Source organism: Manis pentadactyla, chromosome 14, assembly GCF_030020395.1.
Source record: "Manis pentadactyla isolate mManPen7 chromosome 14, mManPen7.hap1, whole genome shotgun sequence".
NCBI classification, from domain to species: domain Eukaryota; kingdom Metazoa; phylum Chordata; class Mammalia; order Pholidota; family Manidae; genus Manis; species Manis pentadactyla.
In genome coordinates this window covers 35,546,676-35,572,135 of record NC_080032.1, presented here as the reverse complement: position 1 = coordinate 35,572,135, position 25,460 = coordinate 35,546,676, and the positions used below count along the sequence as shown (strand labels likewise).

The 25,460-nt window shown below is 36.8% G+C and overlaps 1 protein-coding gene across 39 annotated transcripts in view; it reads right to left on the bottom strand.

Moving 5' to 3' along the window:
- CLASP2 (cytoplasmic linker associated protein 2) overlaps positions 1–25,460 on the bottom strand; it is a 207,596-nt gene that overhangs the window by 41,467 nt on the left and 140,669 nt on the right. For 10 of the 39 annotated variants that reach the window (XM_057491798.1, XM_036892414.2, XM_036892402.2 and 7 more), the window contains 5 exons: positions 22,515–22,685; positions 21,977–22,084; positions 17,304–17,410; positions 14,109–14,353; positions 7,338–7,401 (listed from right to left, as the gene is read on the bottom strand). In XM_057491798.1, coding sequence (XP_057347781.1) covers positions 7,338–7,401; positions 14,109–14,353; positions 17,304–17,410; positions 21,977–22,084; positions 22,515–22,685 — 695 coding nt within the window. Of the gene's footprint in view, positions 1–7,337; positions 7,402–14,108; positions 14,354–15,652; positions 15,677–17,303; positions 17,411–18,372; positions 18,436–21,976; positions 22,085–22,514; positions 22,686–25,247; positions 25,275–25,460 lie in introns of all 39 variants that reach the window. The other 29 variants (XM_057491797.1, XM_057491796.1, XM_057491793.1 and 26 more) reach the window with 6 other exon arrangements.

Here is a 25,460-nt window from a genome sequence, read left to right as displayed (position 1 = left end):
CCTACCTCAGGAAAGAAAAACAATTGCATATGAACAGTCTAAACCCACAATTTACAAAATTAGAAAAAGAAGAACAAATGAGGCCCAAAGTCAGTAGAAGGACGGACATAATAAAGATCAGAGAATAAAAAAATTGAGAAGATAAACAATAGAAATAATCAATGAAAGCAGGAGCTGGTTCTTTGAAAACATAAACAAAATAGATAAACCCCTAGCCAGACATATCAAGAAAAAAAGAGAGTCTACACATAAACACAATCAGAAACGAGAAAGGAAAAATTACTTCGGACACCACAGAAATACAAAGAATTATGAGAGAATACTATGAAAAATTACATGCTAACAAACTGGATAACCTGGAAGAAATGGACAACTTTCTAGAAAAATACAACTTTCCAAGGCTGACCCAGGAAGAAACAGAAAATCTGAACAGACCAATTACTAGCAATGAAATTGAACTGGTAATCAAAAATGTACCTAAAAACAAAATTCCTGGACCAGATGGCTTCACCGGTGAATTTTATCAAACATTTAGTGACGACCTAATTACCCAACCTCCCTAAAGTTTTCCAAAAAGTAGAAGAGAAGCAAATACTCCCAAACTCATTCTGAGGCCAGCATCACTTTAATACCAAAACCAGGCAAAGACACCACAAAAAAAGAAAATTAAAGACAAATATCCCCAATGAACATACATGCAGAAATACTCAACAAAATATTAGCAATAGATCAAAAAGATCATCCATCATGAACAAGTAGGATTTACTCCAGGGAAGCAAGGAAGGTACAACATTTGAAAATCCATCAACATCATCCACCGTATCAACAAAAAGGACAAAAACCACATGATCATCTCCACAGATACTGAAAAAGCATTTGACAAAATTCAACATCCATTCATGATAAAAATTCTGGGTACAGAGGGCAAGTACCTCAAGATAATAAAGGCCATATATGACAAACCCACAGCCAACATCATACTTAACAGTGAGAAGCTGAAAGCTTTTCTTTTAAGATCAGGAGCAAGACAAGGATGCCCACTCTCCCCACTTTTATTCAACATAATTTGGGAGGTCCTAACCACGGCAGTTAGACAACATAAATAAATAAAAGGCATTCAGACTGGTAAGAAAGAAGTTAAACTGTCACTGTTTGCAGATGACATGATATTGTACATAAAAATCCCTAAAGAATGCACTCCAAAACTACTAGATCTAATATCTGAATTTAGCAAAACTGCAGGAGACAAAATACACAAATCTGTTACATTCCTATACACTAACAATGAACTAGCACAAAGAGCAATCAGCAAAACAATTCCATTCACAATTACATAAAAAAGAATAAAATACCTAGGAATAAACCTAACCAAGGAAGTGTAAGACCTATACCCTCAAAACTACAAGACACTCATGAAAGAAATTAAGGAAGATACCAATAAATGGAAATACATCCTGTGCTCATGGATAGGAAGAATTAATAGTCAAAATGGCCATCCTGCTTAAAGCAATCTACAGATTCAATGCAATTCCCATCAAAATACCAACAGCATTCTTCAACGAACTAGAACAAATAGTTCTAAAATTCATATGGAATCACAAAAGACCCCAAATAACCAAAGCAATCCTGTGAAAGAAGAATAAAGTTGGGGGTTAAACTTCAAGTTCTACTACAAAGCCACAGTAATAAAGACAATTTGGTACTGGCACAAGAACAGACCCATAGACCAATGGAACAGACTAGAGAGCCCAGATATAAACCTAAGCATATATGCTCAATTAGTATATGATAAAGGAGCCATGGACATACAATGGGGAAATGACAGCCTCTTCAACAAGTGGTGTTGGCAAAATTGGACAGCTACATGTAAGAGAATGAAACTGGATTATTGTCTAACTCCATACACAGAAGTAAACTTGAAATAGATCAAAGACCTGAATTTAAGTCATGAAATCATAAAACTCTTTGAAGAAAACATAGGCAAACTCTCTTGAATATAAACATGAGCAACTTTCTCCTGAACACATCTCCTCAGGCAAGGGAAACAAAAGGAAAAATGAACAAATGGGACTACATCAAGCTAAAAAGCTTCTGTAGAGCAAAGGACACTATCAGCAGACCAAAAAGGCATCGTACAGTATGGGAGAATATATTTGTAAATGACATATCTGACAAAGGGTTAACATCCAAAATATATAAAGAACTCACACACCTCAACACCCAAAAAGCGAATAACCCAGTTAAAAAATGGGCAGAGGATATGAACAGACAATTATCCAAAGAAGAAATTCAGATGGCCAACAGGCACATGAAAAGATGCTCCACATAACTAATTATCAGGGAAATGCAAAATAAAACCACAATGAGATATCACCTCACACCAGTTAGGATGGCCAGCATTGAAAAGACTAAGAACGACAAATGCTGGCGAGGATGTGGAGAAAGGGGAACTCTCCTACACTGCTGGTGGGAATGTAAGTAGTTCAACCATTGTGGAAAGCAATATGGAGGTTCCTCAAAAAACTAAAAATAGAAATACCATTTGACCCAGGAATTCCACTCCTAGGATTTTACCCAAAGAAAACAAGTTCTCAGATTGAAAAAGACATATGCAACCCTTTGTTTATTGCAGCACTATTTACAACAGCCAAGATTTGTAAGCAACCTAAGTGTCCCATAGTAGCTGAACAGATAAAGAAGATGTGGTACATACATACAATGGGATACTATTCAGCCATAAGAAAGAAACAAATCCTACCATTTGCAACAACATGGATGGAGCTAGAGGGTATTATGCTCAGTGAAATAAGCCAGGTGGAGAAAGACAAGTACCAAATGATTTCCCTCATTTGTGGAGTATAACAACAAAGTAAAACCGAAGGAACAAAAAACAGCAGCAGACTCACAGAACCCAAGAATGGACTAACAGTTACCAAAGGGAAAGGTACTGGGGAGGGTGGGTGGGAAAGGAGGAATAAGGGGACTAAGGGGCATTATGATTAGCATACATAATATAGAGGGGGCATGGGGAAGGAAGTATAACACAGAGAAGTAGTGACTCTACAGCATCTTACTATGCTGATGGACAGTGACTGTAATGGGATATGTGTTGGGGACTTGATAATGGGGGGAATCTAGTAACCACAATGTTGCTCATGTGATTGTATATTAATGATACCATAAAAGAAAAAAAACAAACAAACAGAATCTGGGCTTAGGTTGTTTTTCCCCAGAGCCCTATCTCCTAAAAAAAAAAAAGACATATGCACTCCTATGTTTATTGCAGCACTATTTGCAATAGCCAGGATATGGAAGCAACCCTAAGTGTCCATAAGTAGATGAATGGATAAAGAGGAGGTGGTACACATACACAATGGAATACTATTCAGCTCTAAGAAAGAAACAAATCCTACCATTTGCAAGAACATGGATGGATCTAGAGGGTATTACGCTCAGTGAAATAAGTCAGGCGGAGAAAGACAAGTACCAAATGATTTCACTCATGTGGAGTATAAGAGCAAAGAAAAACTGATGGAACAAAACAGCAGCAGAATCACAGAACCCAAGAATGGACTAACAGTTACCAAAGGGAAAGGGACTGGGCAGGAGGGGAGGGAAGGGAGGGATAAGGGCAGGGAAAAAGAAAGGGGGCCTTACGATTAGCATGTATAATGTGGGGGGGCATGGGGAGGGATGTGCAACACAGAGAAGACAAGTAGTGAGTCTACAGCATCTTACTATGTTGATGGACAGTGACTGTAATGGGGTTTGTGGTGGGGGACTTGGTGATGGGGGGAGTCTAGTAACCATAATGTTCTTCATGTAATTGTAGATCAATGATAATAAAATGAATTAAAAAATGATAGGCTTTGTTTGGACATTTTCTTGAGGGCAATGAGCAGTCAGTGAGCTTTAAGCCAGCAGACTTGCATTTTAGAAAGATTACTGGAGGATGCAGTGCATTGAATGTAGGGACACAAGGTGGGAGGAGGTGCAACAGGAAAAAGAAAACTGTACCCTGAATTACAGTGGGAATGGAGAGATATTCAGAAGGTTCAGCCAATTAGGACTGGGTGAAGTTTCTTGACTGATGCCCAAAATTGTCACTTGAGTGACAGGGGGATGGTGGTTTCATCTGATGAGACAAAGCAGTGCAGAAAGAACAGTAGTTCTGAGGTTGAAGAGGACCGATAGGCAAGTGAGTAAGTAAGTGCAGGAGAGCAATATGGGCCTCCAGAAAGGGTATGGAGTGAAAGCAGTGGGCCTAGGACAAGACCCTATGCGATACCAATATTTTGGAAAAAACCAGAGAGACAGGAGTCTGAAGAGTGAAAGAAATGGTGGCAGGGTGACTGGATCAGACACAACAGAAGAGAAAACATATTTTTTCCTTTTCTCCCACACCACATTCCTTAAAGTGACAGAGAAGACATATTGCATCATCTCATAACAAAGTTGAAGAATGGACGACCAGCAAAGTGGAATTTATAAGAAATTGCTGGGAGACCAAGCAGATGAGGCCATACTAGCAAAAACAGGACACATATTTAAGTAGCTTCAAGGCAAGACCTCCTTCTACTTCAGTAGGAGGGAAGGTAAAAAGAATGCGTTTATGTGAGTAAGTTTGCTGGCTTGCATGCAGGAAATGGAGTTTCTGATTAATGGCTTCCCTTTGATTGTAAGCTAAGAGGCCAGGACATATGCCTGGGACATGGAACAGGTGAGAAGGTGACAGGAAGAGAGAGGGTATTTGACACAGTCTCCATGGAGGACAGAAAAAGACGAGATGAAGAGGTTTACAAGGCAGTACTGAGCATTTAGATAAAAACAACAGATCAGAAATGGAGGAGAATGATAGAACATACAGGAACACCCAGGGCCATTTCACCCAGTGGGGTCAGCTCCTCATATCCCTTCAATAACCCTGATCTTTCACCAGTGGTTCAAGCTCCTCGAGTAGAAGTTCTTGAACATGTTTCTGTTTTAGTGTCAGTGACCAGGAGTTTATCATATAAAACAGGGATTGGAAAACTATGGTCTGCAAGCTAAGAATGGTTTTTACATTTTAAGTGATTAAAAAACAAAATCAAAAAGTAAAAAGCTATTTATAACACATGAAAAACAAAATTTCAATGTTCATAAATATTTACTGCAACACATCCAAGTTCATTTGTTTGTGCACTGCCCACAGATGCCTTCAGGCTACAATGGCAGAATGAATGGTTGTGTCAAGAGATCATATGGCCCTTAGAGCTGCAAATGTTTACTATTTGGCCCTTGACAGGAAAAAAAATGGCTGACTCCTGATAAAGAACAAAATTGTATTTGAAAGAAAAGAAAGTATCAAAAACAATTGCTTGATCCTAAAGATGGAACTGTTTTATAAAGATACATTTAAAAGAGTGGGGTTATATCTGCTATTTTAGTAATATCAGGATACAATGCAAGCTCAATTCAAACCCTAACATTTTTAACTCAGCACAGTATGGTGACACAGCCAGTTCCTTCTTAATGAATTACATTATTGGCAGAGCCTGATTGACAATCACCAAACAAAAACCAAACGAAATCAACAAAATTAACAACTTAACAAAAATCTTCCCATTACATTTGCCTTCACTAAACTAACTAAAAAACTGAAAACTAAACCAAAGAAACAAAACCAGATGGGTCAATATGAATTGTATGTTGTTATAAAACCCTACAGAGAAAACCCAGAAAGTCCCCTTCCTGACAGTTGTTGGGAGGACTGCAGCTGGCTCTCCACATCCACAGGGAGGCCACACATTTGTGTTCAATTCAGTCCTTCACCAGCATCAGACTCAGCTTTACTATTTGATCTCCAGGAGAGTCTTTTAAAAAGCATTTCTCTTTATTACTGTGCAAATCCTAGCATCCAACTAAACTACAATATTGTCCTAACAAAAAAATAAAAAGTTGCAACTTCAAGAAATAATCCTGCCTCAGTCTTATACTTCATACTAGGGAAGAATTATATCACTTACTGAAGATGTTTTAAAACTCTATTTTTTAAAGTAATATAAATTATTAATTAAAATATCACTTAATAAAACAGGTCCACCCAGATCATAACTGTTTTGTCCTTTTGCTTGTATGTTGCCAACAAAAAATATCAAGTTAATTTCTTCAAGATTTATAGAAATGTTTGCATTAAAGCAAGTCCTATAGCTGTAATTAGTGGTAGCAATATCAGCATAAAACAGTATAGCTATCTACTTTAGGTACAAAAGTTATAAACTTTAAAAAATTTTAACATAAACTGCTTGCCAAGTATATTTTAACCTTTGTCTTTAATGGGATCTTATATTACTAGAAAAAACAAATATACCTCTGAGAGGATAACCTTTGAAAATTACTGTTTTATTAAACTATAAGCAATTTATAATATTTAGCTGGATTTATGTATGAAGTGGGATTTTATTATTTTTAAGTAGTGTTGCAAGTGAAAATAGAAAAAAATGAGGAAATGATACATGAAACATTAAAGTGAAGACAAAAAAAAAACCCAACAAAAAACAGTGAAGTGAAATTCATTGATATTTTTCTTATAATTTCCCTTCCGTATCTCCCTTTCATTTAGGTTACAAATTCTCATATAGACACTGGTGTCTTTAAGGAAGATACTTAGTAAAGTCTCTCCATTTCACTAATACATTGCTGAAAAAAGAATAAATGGATAAATACCTCTATAACAGTACTACCCATCAAAGCAAACCAAAATTTCACAGCACACATGCAGATTATGCATAAGTACCAAATACATTTTAATCAACATTAAACATTGAACGATGTTCTGAAAATGCTTATGGACCACTTCAATAATATGAAATGCTTTTCTTTAATTACTGCCAAATTATGGCTAAAGCCATATGTTATGCTTTTGTGCTATTTAATGGCAATTCTTGTCTATAAAATTGCTCTTTTAACAATATATTTATGTTAATGTTGTAATAATCACAGAAGAAAACCAAATAGTTAGAAACTTTTTTCAACGTATTCCAATTATTTCATTACAAATGTTTTTACTTATACAAATATACTCACCCTGACAAATTATGTAAGAGTTGTGCTTGTTACTATATCCTTCAGTTTATAATCTTAGACAATCTCTCTTTGGAGAAGCTTTAATGGTTATCAGAAAGCAATTTCTAAATTATGAATGATAGTAAACAATTTTAAGTATGTTTGGAAAAATTATTACCATTTTAGGGCAACAGTAAAAATAAATAAATGGCTTAGTTTTTTGCTATTATTTTATTTTATTTTGTCAATATACAAATGACTCCCTGTAAGAGTAAATAAATACTAAAACATACCTTGCCATGAGGATCAGCAAACATTCTTGTGAAAATTTCACATAATCTTTTCAGTTCAACTCGACTGTCAAAACAATAAAATGGCAAATTATTATCTTGCTGTAAAAAGAAGTCATTTAAAAGTTACCCTACCTATAGCTGGCCTTCTTTAAAAAAAAAAAAAAAAGTCAGATGTCAAAAATCAGGAAATCTGGATAATTTACTAGTCAGGACTAAATACAAATTTATCAAATGCAGCAATAATTCTGTTGCAACCCACACTACTTTAAAGGCTGAAAGTTATATGAAAACAAATACAATCATACTTCATTGATATAGCACAACAGGGGATACTGCACAAATGACATTTCTAGCACATGAATCTTATCCTTTTAAATGCTAAGATGTTTGTAGTCAATCTGTGGCATCTTGCTGTACTGACGGACAGTGACGGCAATGGGGTATGGGTGGGGACTTGATAATATGGGTAAATGTAGTAACCACATTGTTTTTTCATGTGAAACCTTCATAAGAGTGTATATCAATCATACCTTAAAAATATTTTAAAAATAAACAAACAAACAAATAAATAAATGCTAAGATGTTTTGTTAAATTTTGCCACCTGAGGGCTAAAATGTTTTGAAACTATGTCTACTCCCTTGCCATTTAAAATGATACACTGAACCTAGTATTAGCCTAATCTTGATGGGGCTGAGGGCAAGATGATGGTTTAATGCAGTGATTCATGAAATGTGACATGCAAACATGAAAGTGTATTAGGTAGTAGACAGATAAACACTTATTTTAAATCAAACTTTCTAAAATAGAGCTAGTAAATCAAACCCTGACTTCACCTATCAAGTCTGGAAGTATTCCTACGATATTCAAACTGATGAATTACTTGAAACTAGGTTCTTAAAAGGGAAAACTACAGAGGTTTAAACCATTACAATAAAGTAGGGGGAAAAGACAATCAAGAGCCTGTAGGAAAGGAAACCAAACCAAATAAACTAAAAAACAATATAAACTTCTGTCCATAGAGAAATTCACTCCAATGCCATTTCATACTACACTAATATTCACATATTCCATGAACACTAAGAATCTATCTTCACTGTCAAGTGAGCATTCTTTCCTTTCACTTGAAAAGCTTATTAGGAATGAATTTTAATAAGACAACGAGCTTTAATATTATGTGTATTTAATTACTTAATTTCAAACATTAGTAACACTTTTCATTTAACTTGTTTCTGAATAAAGTTTCCTTTTATTTATTTAATTTTGAAGATTTATTTCTTACACATTCTTGAAATACATTTATTTCTTACACAGTCTAGGCAAATCCATGTAGGAATCATTTACAGAACAAGAACTTAGAAAGGTAGGAAAGCAGAGATCTGAGTATCTCTCGGGTATTCTTCTCTTTTTTTTCCCTGTTGATCCCAACTACCTTAAAGGTGATTTTTTTCACATTTCAAGTACATGCCTATAGCAATGCAGTGCTATCTGATTCCAGGTGACAAAATAAGATGGTTTCCCAATTTGTTTTACAAAACAACAAAGTTCTTACTACTAAACCTCATTATAGCCTTAAATGTGACCAATATCATGCCTAAAGTTGGAGATTTTGAAGCTAATTGAGTCTCTACTAAAAGAAACAAAATTTGAATCATACATACATCAGAAATAAAAGCATGTATTTCCACATTACACATACAAATTAGGAACACATAGGCATACATGCTGTGTTCCTTTCAGCCCTACCTCAGGCCTCAATTCTTTTAACACTAACTGGCCTTTGGAAAAACAAGCCTTTGGAAAAACAAAGTGAGGAATGTGCCTTGGGCGTCACCAGGGACAGAGAAATGACCAGACTTTGCATGAGAACCTGCAGTAGCTCCGGCCGTGGAGCTCAGGCCCTCCTTTCCTCATCTTGCAAAGCCTACTCACAGAGATGCGAAAGCGCTCGGCTCAGCCCCATTAACTCCAGGACTCCAAAGTCCTCCAGCACTTTGATCTTGGTGGTTTCTGCATACACTTGGTTCCCACTGGAATTCAAATTTTGCAGGATCACCACTGGCCACCTGTCGGTGCTCCATGTATCTTTCCCTCACGAGATCTGGGAGCTCCCTGGGCTCCCAGAACGCATCCCCATCAGAGGCAGAACTTCCCAGATTTCCTCTTCGGTGGCACGATGGGCCTTCACAAATATCACACCCAGGATGAGGATCAGGATGCCAGCCTTGGGCACACGCTCTTTCCCAGTATTCCATAATATGTGAGGCCCAACTTGATGACGAGCTCGTGGTAGTGGTTGGTGGGATCCATTTCCTTCACATTCAGGCTGAAGACTATCTCCAGGAGCTCGCAGGCTCTCAGGAAGATCTCAGAGAATTGGTCTTTGCATACTGAGATGACAAACATACCTGCCTTTGTTACTGGCTCTTTCATGCAATACTTGAACAGCATGAAATTCAGCAACACAGCCACTTACTTCCTCATCTAGAGCACCTATGGGCACATTCTCAGGGTCTGGGGCAGCCTGGGCAGTGCTCTCCTCCTCTTCGTGGCCACTGGGGCCCTCATCCAGTTTGCTAGATGAGATGGCTATGACTGCAACAGAAGGTGAGAAGAAACCCTTAGGACCCTCAGGAGCGCTGGGCACACGAGCATCAGGAGCCTCCTTCAAACTGCCAGGCATTGGAGAAGGGGAGAGCAGAGGAGTCTCCTCCACCGCCTCAGAGACCTGTGCCAACTTGCAGGCCCTGGGTCTCACTGCGGGTCTGAAGGTGTTGCCCATGTGAGTATTGTGGCCTCTTCTGATGCAGGCACATGACGAGTCTTGTGGGTGGCAGTAGGCCGAAGTGTGGACAGGAAGGAGGGCAATGTATCGCCGATGCCTGGCGGCACCTAGGTTTCCTGTCTCTGCTGACGGAGTTCTCACGCCTCAGGTCAGGGTCCTCACAGCCTGATGCTCTGGAGAAGGAAGTCAGGGGGCGTGGCATCCGGTTAGCGTGAGCTCTGAGCACGCAGCTGTTCCTGGTGGAGGCTGCTGCCGGTCCCAACTCACAGTCCTCGTGTTAGCTTTTGTCGGGGCCCTGGAACTCCTCCTCCTCTGGTGAACTGAGGTTATAATGCCAAGATCCTCATGTCCCTGAGAAACCTCAAGAGTAACTGAGGGATGCCTCAGCCACAGAGCCCTGCCTGGACCTTTTAGGGCTGAAAGTGGGCGCTGGCCCATGTCTGTGTGATACCCCCAGCCAATTGGTATTCTTTGCTGTTGGTCTTCGCAGCCTTCATCCACTGGGGTTCTCTTTTTGGCTCCTTTCTCATGACTTAGGCTTCTGGAGAAATGCCACCTCCCAGCAAACTATGAGTTGCCTTACTGAGATCCTTCCAGAATGTGGCCCAGGTCATGCTGCCTTAATGTGAGATGGAAGTGGGGGCACCCAGCAAGGCAGGGGCCAGCTTATGTGCTGAGCTACCAGAGAAGAGTCACACTCACCTATTCCTTCTCTTCACCAGCCAGGCTTAGCTTACTTAAATTCTGTTCAAAAAACTTACTTATTAAAGGGAAGGACTGAGATGAATGGCTCTGAAGACCTGATTTTGTTTTTTTGAGGTTACTAGACATTGCAGATACAGAAATCACAGGTGGGGGATGAATATTATCCCTCTCTTTGCATTTTTCACACTTCTTGTTTGTTTTGTAATTCTTACTGCATATGTTTTCCAGTCCAGTTTTGAAGAATGGAGTGAGCTTGGCTCAAGCATTCTTTTCTTGGGTCTCCTCATCTATGTCTCTTTGTGTCTACGGGAGCTAGATCACTTGTTAAAATATTAAATCTTGTGTGATCTGGAAAAGTTGACACAAGATGCTGATTCCTTTCTGCCTGATTATGTGGTGCAACTGGCCTATAGTTTGTTTGTAATTGTTGACTACAATTTTCTCTTGCTGAGGGGCCTCCTTTACTATATTTTGCTACAAAACAGCATCTCACTTGGCATTCAAGTTTAAAGGTGTATTATAAAAAAATGATTTTTCACAGTAATTCTCATTTTCTCTAGTACACAGTACAGTAGAATGAGCCCTGTATAGCTGACACTCACCCTAACAACCATGAATACTTATAAGTTACAGGCTGATCAGACTTGAGCTTGTTTGGTCAGAAAGTTTGCTCTTTGCAAGACCACTGCAGAAGTGATGCCCTCTTCCAGTAGGAGATATGTAGTGTTGGTCTATCTTCCTTTCTGGTGATCTTGATACTCTGATAATTATGACCATCCTCCATTAAGGGCTGTAGAATGGTAATTCTCTCATTCTCTCATTTCTCTTTATCACCTTGAAGTCTTCTATAGGGGGAACTCTGTCCTTGTCTGCCATTTGTTTATCCTGAGGTATTGTTACAATGTATTTCTAGTGTTCTCTTATACCACTTAAATCTCCACTGCACATGTATATTTTATAAAGTATTATTTAACTCATATCACTTACTTTTATTCCTTTATTTTGTACTTGATAACATGTGTAAAAATTATCTGTCACATAGTGCAGGGTATGTGCTGGATGACTAGTGGAGAGAGGGCAGGAATCAGGAACACTGAGTAATTCCACAGTGACAGGCGGCTTTCAGTGAATCCAGGGGAAGGACCTCCTCAACCAGAAGGTAAATGATCACCATTCTGGGCAGACTGTGTCCTCAAAGTGTCTAAATGAGGACCTTCCACCATCTAAATGGTATTTTGGAGTCCTTATTTGAAAGACTTTAGGCAACAGTCAACACTTAAATGTCAAAGGAGAGTCTAGGAAATAGATCCACAGGATAAGCTGAAGGGAAACTTGAACAGGATGGGCACCAACTTGGTCATCTTGTCAGTCATGGGTGCTTACTGGTTCGGAGCAAAGCACACATACTTCATTCCAGCTACCCTCATCCTTGACGGTCAAGGAAAAATTCCTATCTTTTCAAACATTCCATGAACCTATTTCTTCTTGTCACAAAGTAACCATTTTGGGTTTGAAACATGAAATACAGGCATGAAGAAAGAGCAAACAGGAAGAGTATCTTGGAAAATACCATAGACTATTCCTCATGCATTAGTTTTCTACTGCTGTGTCACTAATTACCACTGACTTAGCAGTTTAACAAATATATGTAATAATATCTCATAGTTTTTGAGGGTCAGGAGTCAAAGCATAGCTCAACTCCCTTCTCTGCTTCACAGTCTCTCCTGGTGGAAATAAAGCTGTTTATTGAGCTGTGTTCTAATCTGAAGGCTTGCCTAGAGAAAAGTCCACTGCCAAACTCACTCTGTTGGCAGAATTCATTTCTTTGTGCCTGTAGAACTAAGACCTTAATTTTTTTCTAACTCTTCCAAAACCAGTTATAATGGTTCCTAACAGTAGCCTGCACTTCCAGGTGGTGGGGCCCACTGAATGGTAAATTCTCAACATTGCAAGTTTCTTCTTTAATGTCAGCAGGATTGAGGGCAAATCTAGCAAAATGGAGTCATGTATCATGGCTGTAATTGAATGAGCAATATCCCATCTTCTTTGACACATTATGTAATGTCATAGGTGTGACATATCATCTATTTTGCTACAGTCTATTGGTTAGAAGCAAGTCACAAACCCTGCACACACTCAAGAGGAGTAGTATATAGAGGTATAGTAGTATATGGAGGTGAAACACCAAAAGGTCAGGATCATGGTGACTAGTTTAGACTCTGTCTACCACAATTTATGCTCTAAACCCAATGATCCAAGTCTCTTCCTTATCCAAAATACATTTACCCTTTCCCAAGATGCCCCAAAGTCTGAATCCACTATAACAGCAAGTCAAAATCTAAATCTCATCATCTAAACAAGGCTCATGTGCACATGAGGCTCTTAGAGAATATATGCTGCAGTTAAGTATACCAACTGGGGCATAATGCTTCTCTATTTGTGGACCTATGAAATGAAAAAAACAAAAAAAACAATTATCTGGCCCCAACACACCCAATATATAATAGTAAAACAGGCATAAGACACCAATTACATACAGTCCTGTTCAATACCAGGAAAGATGGAAGGCACAAAAGTCACTGGCCCACAGGGTTGTGAAATCCTGTTGGGAAAATTTTGAATTCCTTGATTAGATTTTAATGCTTTCAGATGATTTTCGAAAGGCCGGCCTCTGGGTTCTTAGTTCCTCCTTTGGAGTCATCTTTCCTTGATTTTGGAAGGCAGCAGGTATTTACAACTGAGTATGCAAAATAATTACTTTGCAAATAGTGATCAAATGCATTGAAACAAAGGCCCAAAATGCCTACTTTACTTCTGTCAGTCCAAAGTTTCTCCCTAGTTTATTCAGGATTCAAGAGCAAATGTTAAGACCCATTTTGCATTCAAGGCTTCAGTCTTTCAACTGTGAGACACCATCTGAGGCATCTTTTGTCTTCTGAATACTCCAACACCTTTGATTTCCTTACTAAACGGCTAAATTGAAAGTTTGTTCTCATTGAAGAACATGCAGCTTACTGAAGCACAAATGACCATGCCGTGGGACATTATATACAAGTTTCCTTTTAAAATGTTTCTTTAAATAGAGCAAATGAAATGAAAACATTCTTAGTAACAATAGTATAGATGGTCCTAAGGGACTGAGGCTTGGAAAAATATTTTGATGCCACCTTCTGAATTCAGGACAAGTCTCTTCCCATGCACGTATCTCTCAAGTGTTATGGAAATAAAGTCAGTCAGAAAGTACTAACCTGACAGGACCATTATTTTAAGACAATATACTCACCTTAGTGTTCTCTGGTTTTTTAATAAGTTCTGCAGACCTAGGAGGCCTTCTTTCCTTTCTGACCAGTTGGAACTTGCACATCTATTGAGGACTTCTGCCACATCCTCCGTCTGCCTCATGTACGTAGGAATACTACCATTTCGAGAACTGTAGGAGCGCTCTGAACAAGCACTAGATGCATCACTGTTGGCATCATCATCTGAATGCATTCCGTATGACTCGTATCTTCTTCGAGCAGGTTTTTTCTGTTATACATAAAGACTTTCATTAGCAACAGCTAAAAGAATATACTGGTATTTCACAATTTCTACTGACTACAAAAGGACTGGTTTTTGTTTTAAAAATCAGTGTAAAGCATGCTGCTAATTATTATAATAATAAAATGTCAATACTTAGTTTCTCTTCAGAAAACACACTTTAGAAGTTAGTAGAAAAAAATAATTTTTTAACTATGGTAAGTGGCAGAAGCAGAGTAAGACTGTACAGTTTAGGTATGTGGTGGGAAGTCCCAAAAATGTGGGTTTTTCCCTTTTCTTTCTCCTTTTCATGGAAAACCAAGAACTATTACAGTATAAATGAACACAAATTGTACTGGAAATCTGAGTTGGTAAGAAAATGTTAATTTTTTAAAGGAGAGAATGGATCAGAAAATGGACAATGGATCAGAAAAACACGTCTCTCTGTGAAGCTCTATTTTTGCTTATCTACCTCTGCCTTCCTTTATCCTGCTTTTACTCCCACTATTGCTTCTCTGAGCACTTTCTTCCCTGTGCCTAAGCCTCATGTCTCCTACAAAATACTGACAAAGAATGACAAGAACCTGCTTTGCTTATTATTATTTTTAGGAGGTGAGCACCCTGAGGTCCTCCATGTTTCCCCAATGTGTCTATACTGTCTATTTTAATAAATATGAGAAAGCAAATCTTGATTACTTTGATAGCTTTACATCTAAAGCTTATTATTTAATATATGTAACTGCTAATTATACCTTGCATATTAAAAATGAAATGAGAGTAAATAGCTTATTTGAGATTTCCTTGGAAGAATTGGAAACAAATCTTTACATATATTTGAATTTAGGCTGTGAGCGGTGAAGACATTTCTATGAAACATCTTAAGCACAATGATTCAAATGAGTTACTGGTGGCTATATATTCTCCAAAGTCTAAAATCTAAAAGAAATATAATTTGAACTTAATTCAAAATAGTTTTATAATGACATTTCCACACTAAATACCTCATACTGATTTAGAAACACCAACTTCATTTAGAACAGCAACAATGTAGTATTTCCTGTTGGGCTCCAGGATCAGTTTTGTTATGATGTCATCTCATTTGTATAAAGTAGTCAGGCTTAAAGGACAAGAACCCCCAGAGAACACTCTATTCAAGTAATATTTCCCTACTGACAATCACATGTATAGCAAAACAGATAGACATCTAAGGGCTTGAATATTTTATAGAAGACTATCATCTGTTAAACTGATGAAGTAAAGAAAAAAGTTACGGTATCATAAGATGTCAGAAAATAGCAATGTCTATACCTTAGTCCGTATGTCTCCTAAGAGCTGAGAGCAGTAAATTTTTAAAGAGAAAAATTGAAAATAATGAAGAACATTTTGCTAAACAGCACAGTGAAGTAGGCATTAACAATGCCCATAATAAAAACATTGTCTTTTAATATATGGATACATAAGAACTGCTTATTAGCAGACCATATCTTTAATCTTGCCAATATCCTTTAGTCCAAAGAGATATACCTAAGTTACAAAAATACTCCCATAACCAGTTTTTCCAAAGAAACTCAAGTCTTCCTATTTGGATCTTTTTGTTGTTTCCAAAGTTAATTTTATTTCTGTGATTTTTTCCCTCAGTTCAAATTAGGCCTAAGGGTCAGGAAGTCTTTTCCTAAAAAGTGATAATTGTAACTGGAATATCTATGCTATGCAAATAATGGAAAGAGAATCAAATTTTGGGGATTCCGCATTTAGCCCTGGTGGTTAAATATTCCTCATATAATTAAAACAAACATCTTAGTATTATAAGTATTAATTCAAGAATAACCCATTAAATTCTTAAAATTTATGTGCAGACTTTAACTGGTGAACCATCCATTTAAAAAGAAACTAAGAAACATTGAGAAATATATTGATGAGGAATTATAATTTAAAAAACCTGACTGTTTTAATATCAGAACAAGATGTGACCAATGTGTCTCATGCCCAAGAGAACATTGTTCCAAGCTAGTTACATTAATTTATAAAAAGATAATCAAATGGCTGAGGTAAGGGGAAAAATTTAGCACATACAGACTGTTAGAACACAACTACACATGTGTACTGCTATAACCAACAAGTATTTTTTAAAACTTGACTTTCAAATATGTGGCAAAAACTGTATCATATCAACACTGGTTAAGATGTGACCTACAGTTTAAAAATGTGTAATGTAATTTTTAAATTTCAAAACAAAGGAAGCCTTTTCTAAGTTCTGGGTAAGAAATTAAGTAAAATGGTGTTCAAACACGGGATTAATATAATGTGAAAGAGGAGGTGTCATACTGCACTGACTTGGGATTCAATTGGCAAAAACTAATTATATCCATTGTTTCAAATTATACTTTCTTCATAATTTGAGTGAGAAAAACAGTAATGATATATGTATAGCACTCTCCTGACAAACTATCATGGATCTGTTTAATGTGTCAGGTATACAGAGCCAGGAAGATACCTTCATTATAATTTGTGTTGAAGCTGTACTTTCTATCAGCTCAGAAAATGCAAGCAAGTAAAAGACAAAACAAAATCCTACTCCAAACTAAAACATTCTTTGACTACTTAAGGTCAAGATAGTCTTGAAATCATATGCTTGTAGTGTACTGGTTTATATACTAATCTATCTGCCCTTACTCTCAGTGTACTACAGTGTGTAAAATCCATCGTTATATTAATGACATCAGTACTTATATTCTGACATCCCATCTATTACTACTGGCCCTGGATTAAAATTCTGACTAATTAATAAACTTCAAGAGTTTATCACACTGTTCTGTTTTTCACATTTCCAACATTTGGTCTTTCTGGATTTAATCCTCAAGAGTTTCCCGTCTCCTTCCCCACACTGGTGGACTGGCTTGCTCAAACATTAGTTTTATCACCAGAACATCTACAATGATAAGGAAATGGGGAAGAGTACCAAGGCATCTGCTACCGCCTCCTCCACATCAGAACCTGTGTTCAGGACTCTCATGGCACTGACAGAGGATGACAGTCGGCTCGACTGGCTGATCCCATATCCTGGACCTAGTTCATCAGAAGGAGGAAAACAACTTTGAGAGAGTCATAGGTTTAACAGTGTTATGCCACAAAATTCAAGACCCTTAAGGGGAGGAAAAAAAAAAACCAATGGGGCAAAGCATTTTAAAAGCAATACTGCATTTTCTGGGTATATTAAGTTTTTGGTCGAATAAAAGGGTAAAGGCAATTAAAGTTACTGACAACGTGTGGAAAGTAAATTTAAAGAATAGTAGCTACAATATATTTATGACCAGATGATAAAAGAAAGTTATGGCTGGCTGATTAAGGGCGCGCAAGTCTACAGCCCTGTAATAAATCCAGCTCTATCTGTCAGGCAAATTTCACCAGCATATTAGCCCTGAGCAAAGATAATTCTCAAACCAGTAATGATTACGGAGCCCAATGAAGCCACACCAGGAATTTATAAGGGAAAAAACCTCCAGTTATTATCTCTTCTCCTTCAAGACAGGATGATTTCATTCTATAACTAAGACATAGATAGCATTTGATATCTGTTAAGCTACTATGTGCCCAACATTCTGAGGTATGTAAAGACAAACCAGATATGGATTCTCTCTCACCCAACTACTTTCTATAACATGACTTACAATTAAAACACTTCATCCACCATTTTGGTTTTTTTTTTTTTAACATATGTACAAAGATGAAGTACATAACTGTGAACATAAAACAATTCTATATTTAAAAATGACGTAAGTTATACAAAAAAAAAAAAGTCCATCTGCCAGTGGGAAAATGCTCAAATAAGGTAGCTGAAGGGAAAAAAAAGTTGTTTGGGGGAAAAAAAACAAAACACACAAATGATTTATTCTCTAACAAATTAGGTTTAAATAAAACCAAATCAATTTTGGAACATGAATATTACTCAACAGAAACTGAACAGGACAAAAAATCTGAAATGAATGCATAGATGCATAGACGATAGTGAAAATGTACTCATCCTTCACCTGAGGCCCCATACACATCGGGGGCGTAGAGGGCACCAGTAGATCTGGAATGGTGTCTGGAGGCTGGAATAACAGGACCATACAAACCTCATCTATTACCACAGAAACAAGGAATAGTGGCAGCACTATAGTCAGGCAAGGAGAGTTAATTACACTGGTATTACTATTAATCATTAGGAAACATAATATTGCCAAATAGGGCAACTGAACATAAGCATTGCAACATCTTCCTTGACACACAGAAGTTCTTACACCTTAGGGGACAGACATAGCCCACAGGAGACAAAAAAAAGCAAGTATTCAAATGGAAGGAAATGTCAAAAGTACAAGCATGGAACAAAAAAAATGAACACTGTAGTTAAAAAAAAAAACCACTATGGTAACTGGTAACCAATAATAACCTTTTCCCTAATCCTGAACCCAATGAGAAAGTTACTGCTATTACATTTTATAGGAGGGTAAACTACACCAGACAGGGAGGTTAATTAATTTAATCAAAACTGCACTTCATGTGATACACCTCAGATCTGTACTGTTTGTTCTAAGGCCTCTGCTCTAAAACAGTACATGTGCCCTCTCCACATTGTTCAGAAGATAACATACCTCACTTATGTTAACATAAACATTTTCCAAATGGTCCATAGAATTTAAGTTCAGCATTCAATAGAAGATTACTGAAATATCAAAGTATACTTAAACACCAAAGCAATGTTAATAATTTAATAAAAAGACCTAGAAATGTGTGACAATGTCACCACATATTTAAAATTTTAGATTTTAAAATCCTGATTTTCATAACACTATAAAGTCAGTATTTTTCTTACATACATAGAAACAAATAAGCCAGGGAAATTTCACTTTAATGTTTTATGAAATATATTACTCTTATTTTAAAAGTAACTCATCTTCAGATAATTAGAGTAGCTGAAGTATTTTTATTACATGAATCACTCTTTCCTTTGCTACAGGACCTTCAAGAACACAAAAATGATCAGAAAGATTGAGGATTAAACAGAGAGTGCTGCACAAAGTAATTAATTATATCCTGAAAGTGGTTAATATGGTTAGTAAAACAAATATATGGTTTTAATTTTACCCAACTAAAGTAACTTCTGCAATGGTGACAAAGGGTTGAAACAGTACAGAAATGTCTAATGGATGAAAATTTTTAAAGACTCTATAGAATCAATAGTTATACAAGGCTGAACCTAACAGGCAAGAGGCACCATGTGTTTATACTAAAATAAGCCTTTTTTGGACTCTTGGTTCTAGAAATAAATGGAAACAATGGGTGCAAGTCCAGAGACATGCACCTTTGCTTAACTGATTCATTTCTGATGCTTTAAGGGCCTTTTGTTATAATTGAATGCATGCTGAGCTAAGGGATTCAATTCATCTGCTGAATGGCAATATTCAAGTCAGAGGCAACAAAAGGATCCATCAAATAAATAAAGTAAGGCAAACACAGCAGCAAATGGAAATGGGGAGGCAACCTGATCTCTGGGAATGCTGCTCCTCACCCCTGTGTGAACACGGGGCTCATATGCTATCCTGACTATACACTATCCACATGTAAATAAAAGGGCTATAAAAAACAAATACTTCTGAAACTATATGTTTAAAAGGTTTAATCACCAAGTAGGATGTCTTATTAGAATCAGGAGAATCTTCTTTTAATAATAAAATTCAAGTGATTTAAATTATCAAATGGAGGCTTTGCGAAGAATCTAGAAAATTAATGGCTTAGACAACATGCCTATTTTAAAACAGGCATATAAACAATGTTTATTTTTAAGTAATTAGTAGTTGTTATAAATGCTCTCTAATCTCTGACCATTGTACAGGTAGGTTTCAAAGGTACAGAATCACCTTTTGATTTCTTCTTCATCGTCACATTTTCTAATTCTGCAATATTAGCATCATACAAATGCAGATGTTACACCATTAAAATGTGTAAGGCCTTTGCCACTGAAATGTAATGAAATTACTTCTGGGAAAGCAACCAGAGCTTCAGGGGAAGAGGTAGAGGAACAGTGGTGGCTGTGAGGAAGAACATGACAACCGCAGGCTCATTGCAGGCCAAGAACTGCTGAGGAAGAGGAATTCCCCACATATTCTCTCATGGCATCTTCAAAACAATCCCAGGAAGTACACGCTTTATTATGCCACTGTGACAGGCAAGGAAACTCAGGTATAGAGAATTACCAGAGCTGGGGTAGGACCCCAGGCCATCTGACCCTAAGACATGTGCATTTACCCTACCATACACCCACTCTACTTCCTTCAACTCTTCAAGGTACCAGGCGGTTATCATTTCATTTTTTAAACACACATATATATATATATGAGAATATACCCTAATATACGTAAGTGTATCTTTATGTATGCATGTGTGTACGTAATGACATACATAGACAATTCTACAAAAATATTGTATATGAATTAAAAATATTTCTGGCTAAGGACAGAAAGGGAAACTCTTTGGCACCTGGGACTAGAACACAAGGAAGGACTGAGGATATTCCCGTCTGTATCCCTTGCTCAGTGGAGTTTTCCAGGTCAATGCAGGACCTAGTGATATATTTGAGCCAAATGGCCCAGAGAGTAAGAAATGAATCTCTAGAAATTCTATGCCAACATGTCTATTGAAGGAAATAATAATTCCAATAGACAACATGTAGAAGTGTGTTCTACTTAAGTGTCACAAAGTCTGAAGTATTACAACAAACCTACATTTTATGGAATTAAAAGAAAAATCTGAGATGGCTGTAGGTATGTACACATAAACTAAGTACTAATTAAAATGCTGAATGACCATGCATAAATTCTAAAGATTTTCATTGTGAAAAAATTCTGCCTTTCCAATTATTCTAAAATACTTGGAGTTTAAAACAAATTTAATAATTTTATAACTGAGGTAAATATAGTATTATAAATGAGGCTAGAGTACAATGTCTATAATCAGGGACAGATAGGTTATACAGAAGTAGCATGGCATGAGCTAATACATGGTAAATTACTGTTAAATTACACTGTAGTAAAATTACTGTTAAACTATACTAAAATACTATAAAATGTTCATCACTCTCATTTTAATAACTAGTTCACAGACTATTTTGTAGCACTCTTTCTAGCAACCTAAGTTAAAAATTAAGTAAAGTTGAAATAGCATTTCTGCTGAAAAGGATGCAAGTATTTATTTTATGAAACTAATAGTCCAGTGTGTGTTAGTGGTATAGTGGTGAGTATAGCTGCCTTCCAAATGAAACAGTCTATATTATACTTGATAGTAAATATTTAAATATTATCTTTAAATTTTTAAGGGTTATTTGTTAAGAAAAATCTTGAATTAATATTTTATACTTTAAATCTGTGTGATTTTTATTTGATTATGAAGGCAACTTATTGATACAATGTCTACCTTGCTCATTTAAGACAAATGTCAAAGGAATTTCCCAATTTCCTTCTGACTCTTTCCTTAGGAAGACAGAGAAGAGACAGAGTCAAAGAGCTGATGAATGCTGAAGTCCGGGGTATGCTAAGGTCATCCAATGGTCTAACACAAGGGGAAAGCATGGCACTCCACACCTGCCCGCACACTCACCGAGGGGCTGGAAAGAGCGGACTGGACTTGTGTCCCTGCTGCTCTCCCGACTGGCCTCCCGGCTGCACCCCTGGCTCACACTTGGTCGAGGAATACGGCTGCTTCGGGCTAACAGGAGAGTGATAGCAGAATGGAAAGAGAGGAAACAAGATAGAATTTGCACTTTCAATACTTTGGTTTTCTTCTTCTTTTTTTAAAACTGATCAGTAACTTTAATTTTTCTAAGGCTGAGAAGAAATTACTCTTGGAGCATTACCAGGAAAAGTTTAATTTCTTGAACACATTCCTTTAGTCTGTAAGAGATTAGAAGGGTAAAACAATATTGTACCAAAATAAAAAGGCTGCAAAATAAGAAAGATTTAAAATATACATTATACTTTCAAGATAAGATATTTAATTTAGTTTAGAATCTATACTTCAATTCTCTTTGAATTTTAAGTTTTCTTTTACCTTGTAAGTGCGAATCGAAGTCTCCAGGGCTACCAAAGCTGAAATACAAAAGAGGAAAGGCCCCAAGACTCACAGAGAAGTATCTTACCCACTGAGAGCCTTGAGGGACTAGCTTCTCTGCTACAGCCCTGGCTCCGGGGTATCTTGCTTCTCTTCTGTGCTGAGGCTGAATTGACCAGAACTCTCTGAACACCAGAGCTCACAGTGGAGAGGGCTGTTGTAGTCAGAACTCTTCCTGGAGACCCAGACCGGCTGCCAGCTGAACACCAAACACACATAAACATGTTAAGATGAGAACTCCAAGAGAACTTGTTGAAAGGATACAGACTGGAAAAATACATCTGTGAAAACTGTGATAGTACAGCAAGTTCAAAGGAAATCTACTGAGGAAGATTTACACATAATTATAGCCAAGAAATAAAAGGTATACTATATACCCTAGGACTGATTGGTAAAATTGTGTAAAATGGATTTCAGTTTTGGGGAGTATAAGATGTTATATTTAATATGGACAACACCATTATGATTTTCAGAAAACAAATAGCATAAAAGATTTCCAAAGATACAACGTGATAAAACATTTCACATGGCTAAAGCTATCTTATTAAAAAATTATGTATCAAAGCTATGCATTTAAAAGGAAAAGAGTTAAAAAGTCTTTTAAGAATATAATAATAAAATTTGCTTCATGTTAAAGGTTTGTTTGCTGAGATGCCTCTGAGAGGGTATAACAAAGTTATCTATCTTGCTACTATGCATATTAAAAATTTTTTTTAAATTAAATTTTAAATGTTTACAAAACTGGGCCAGCTGAAAAGAAAGTTGCCTTTTGTTATATGTCTTCAAACAGCCAGCAAAGGGATCTTGGGTGGCCACAGTCTGGGATGTAGATGCAGAAGTACTGAGGGTAAACAGGAGTACCAGGCAAATATCAAAGAAATCAGACCCTTTCCAAATGAGTAATTTTCAGGCTGGGAAAGCAGAAGATAGGTGGTCAGGGAGACAGAGAGAGGAAGCTAGACCAAATTTCAGATATTAGAGTAAAGGTTAAAAAAAATGAAGAAACTTGGTTTAACTAGAATTGCAGGGGTTAACTTTTAAGGGGATGAGCTCTTTGCCAATCAGAACATTTTATGTCTGCATTGAAGGGGAAAGCAGACTAGATAACTCCAAGATAAAATCCGACTCTAGATTCTGAATGGTAGCATTATAAAAAAGTTAAACTTGCATTTAAATTTTCATGAACGCAGCTTTTCCCCTTTGCTGACCACCACTTCCCCTAACCATAAGGCAGTCACTGCTCATCATGTATAATCTTATCCAATCATGCTTTATTTCCACAGAGCAAAGGTTAAAGACTCAAATGCCAATGGAGATATGGAGGGGATGTCAGTGAGGAAGAGGTGCTGAGTGTAAGGCAGGGGGTGCGGACTTTTTAGTCCTAACCAGTTCTGTCTTGAGGTAATACTGGCTAGGTTTTAGGATTTAAAAAAATGAAAGCCTCAAAATTTCCTGATTTTTATCATGTTGTGTAGACCAAATAATACATGTATGTGGGTAGGCTGGATGTGGTCCATGGGTTCAAGATACTGGCTATGGTTTTCTTGGCAAGGTCTTACTGAGTACAATTTAAACTCATGCTTAGTTGCTAAACTTTAGAACACAAAATGAAACTTAATCTTCCACTGGTTACAGCAATATTGTAAAACAAGAGCAGTGTTTCTGATGAAATTAGCAACTTACTATGTGAGTAGAAGGAATTTTAAATTACTGCAGGAAATTATTCAAGTCTACTTTAAAATGATGGTTCATTTGAATTGTTTCATGCTTCAGGTGAAGAATCTTCAAATCAGGTTTCTTTCAGTTACAACCTTAAGGATACTCACAAGGTACCTATTTTCTCCATGCAGTGTCTAAACTAGACATACACACCAAAACATCCAAACACCCAACATGCCACAAACTCACAATGCAAGATAAGCTGATGGAGTATTTTATGAGAACACTTGCAACAATATAAAAAGTACAAACAAGAAACTGAACACATACAATATGGTATTTTATTAAAAGTAATATAAATTTAGGGGGTAGAAGTGTTGGTAGGAGACCGGAGAATTCTTGAAATATGGGTCTATTCAGCAGAGAGGAAACATGCATTATAGAAGCAGAGTAACCACTCTGCCTATTCTAAAATAATTGAATTAATCAAAATTATTCAAGCTCACTCTATAAAGTTCATTCATGCCCTCTCCCAGGAAATAAAATCGGCAGTATTCATTTGCTATATCAGTATTCTCTCTTCTCCAAAGCCTCCCAACCCTCCACAAACAGTGTGATAATTCCAGTACTTATGATTCATTTTGGAATTATTTATACTTAAAAGAAAATATCAAGACTCTTTCCCAAGCAAAGAACTACCAAGGTTAATTATTTCTTTTAAGAAAACCACAGAGTTGATGAAAAAGAACATAATGTACCTAGAGAATAGTATACTAGAAAATTAATAATATGCAAAAGTTGCAATTGGATACCTAATTTTTCTTGTGCTGCCTAAAGTTTTCAAACTACCATTAAAAATTTTTATGATATATTCTCAAGGCATTGCTAAGGTATCAACTTGGACAATTTTTAAAATCCAGGGTTTTGGTAATAAAATAAAGACAGGTCAAAGAAAAATAATAAATGGCAATTTTTGCCCCAGTATGATCACAAAATGATGGAATATTGTATGTTAAGAATTTCTGCTGAATAGAACCCATTCCTGATCATGAAAATAGGTGATCGAACAACAGATGCACACATAAAGTCTATAGATTCTTACCACCAATGGTATTAGCAGATTGTGATCCTGAACAAGTGTAAAGGCAGAATTAGGGTAAGGGTTATAATCCATGAAGAGGAAGGAGCAGATTTAAAATGGATGGCAGATGGAAATAAGAAAGCTTTAGTCAGTTCTTAGAAAAATAAAAAAACCCTAAAGCAAAAAAAGCAAACTTTAAAAAAACCCTAAAACCATAGATGCCTATAACAAAAG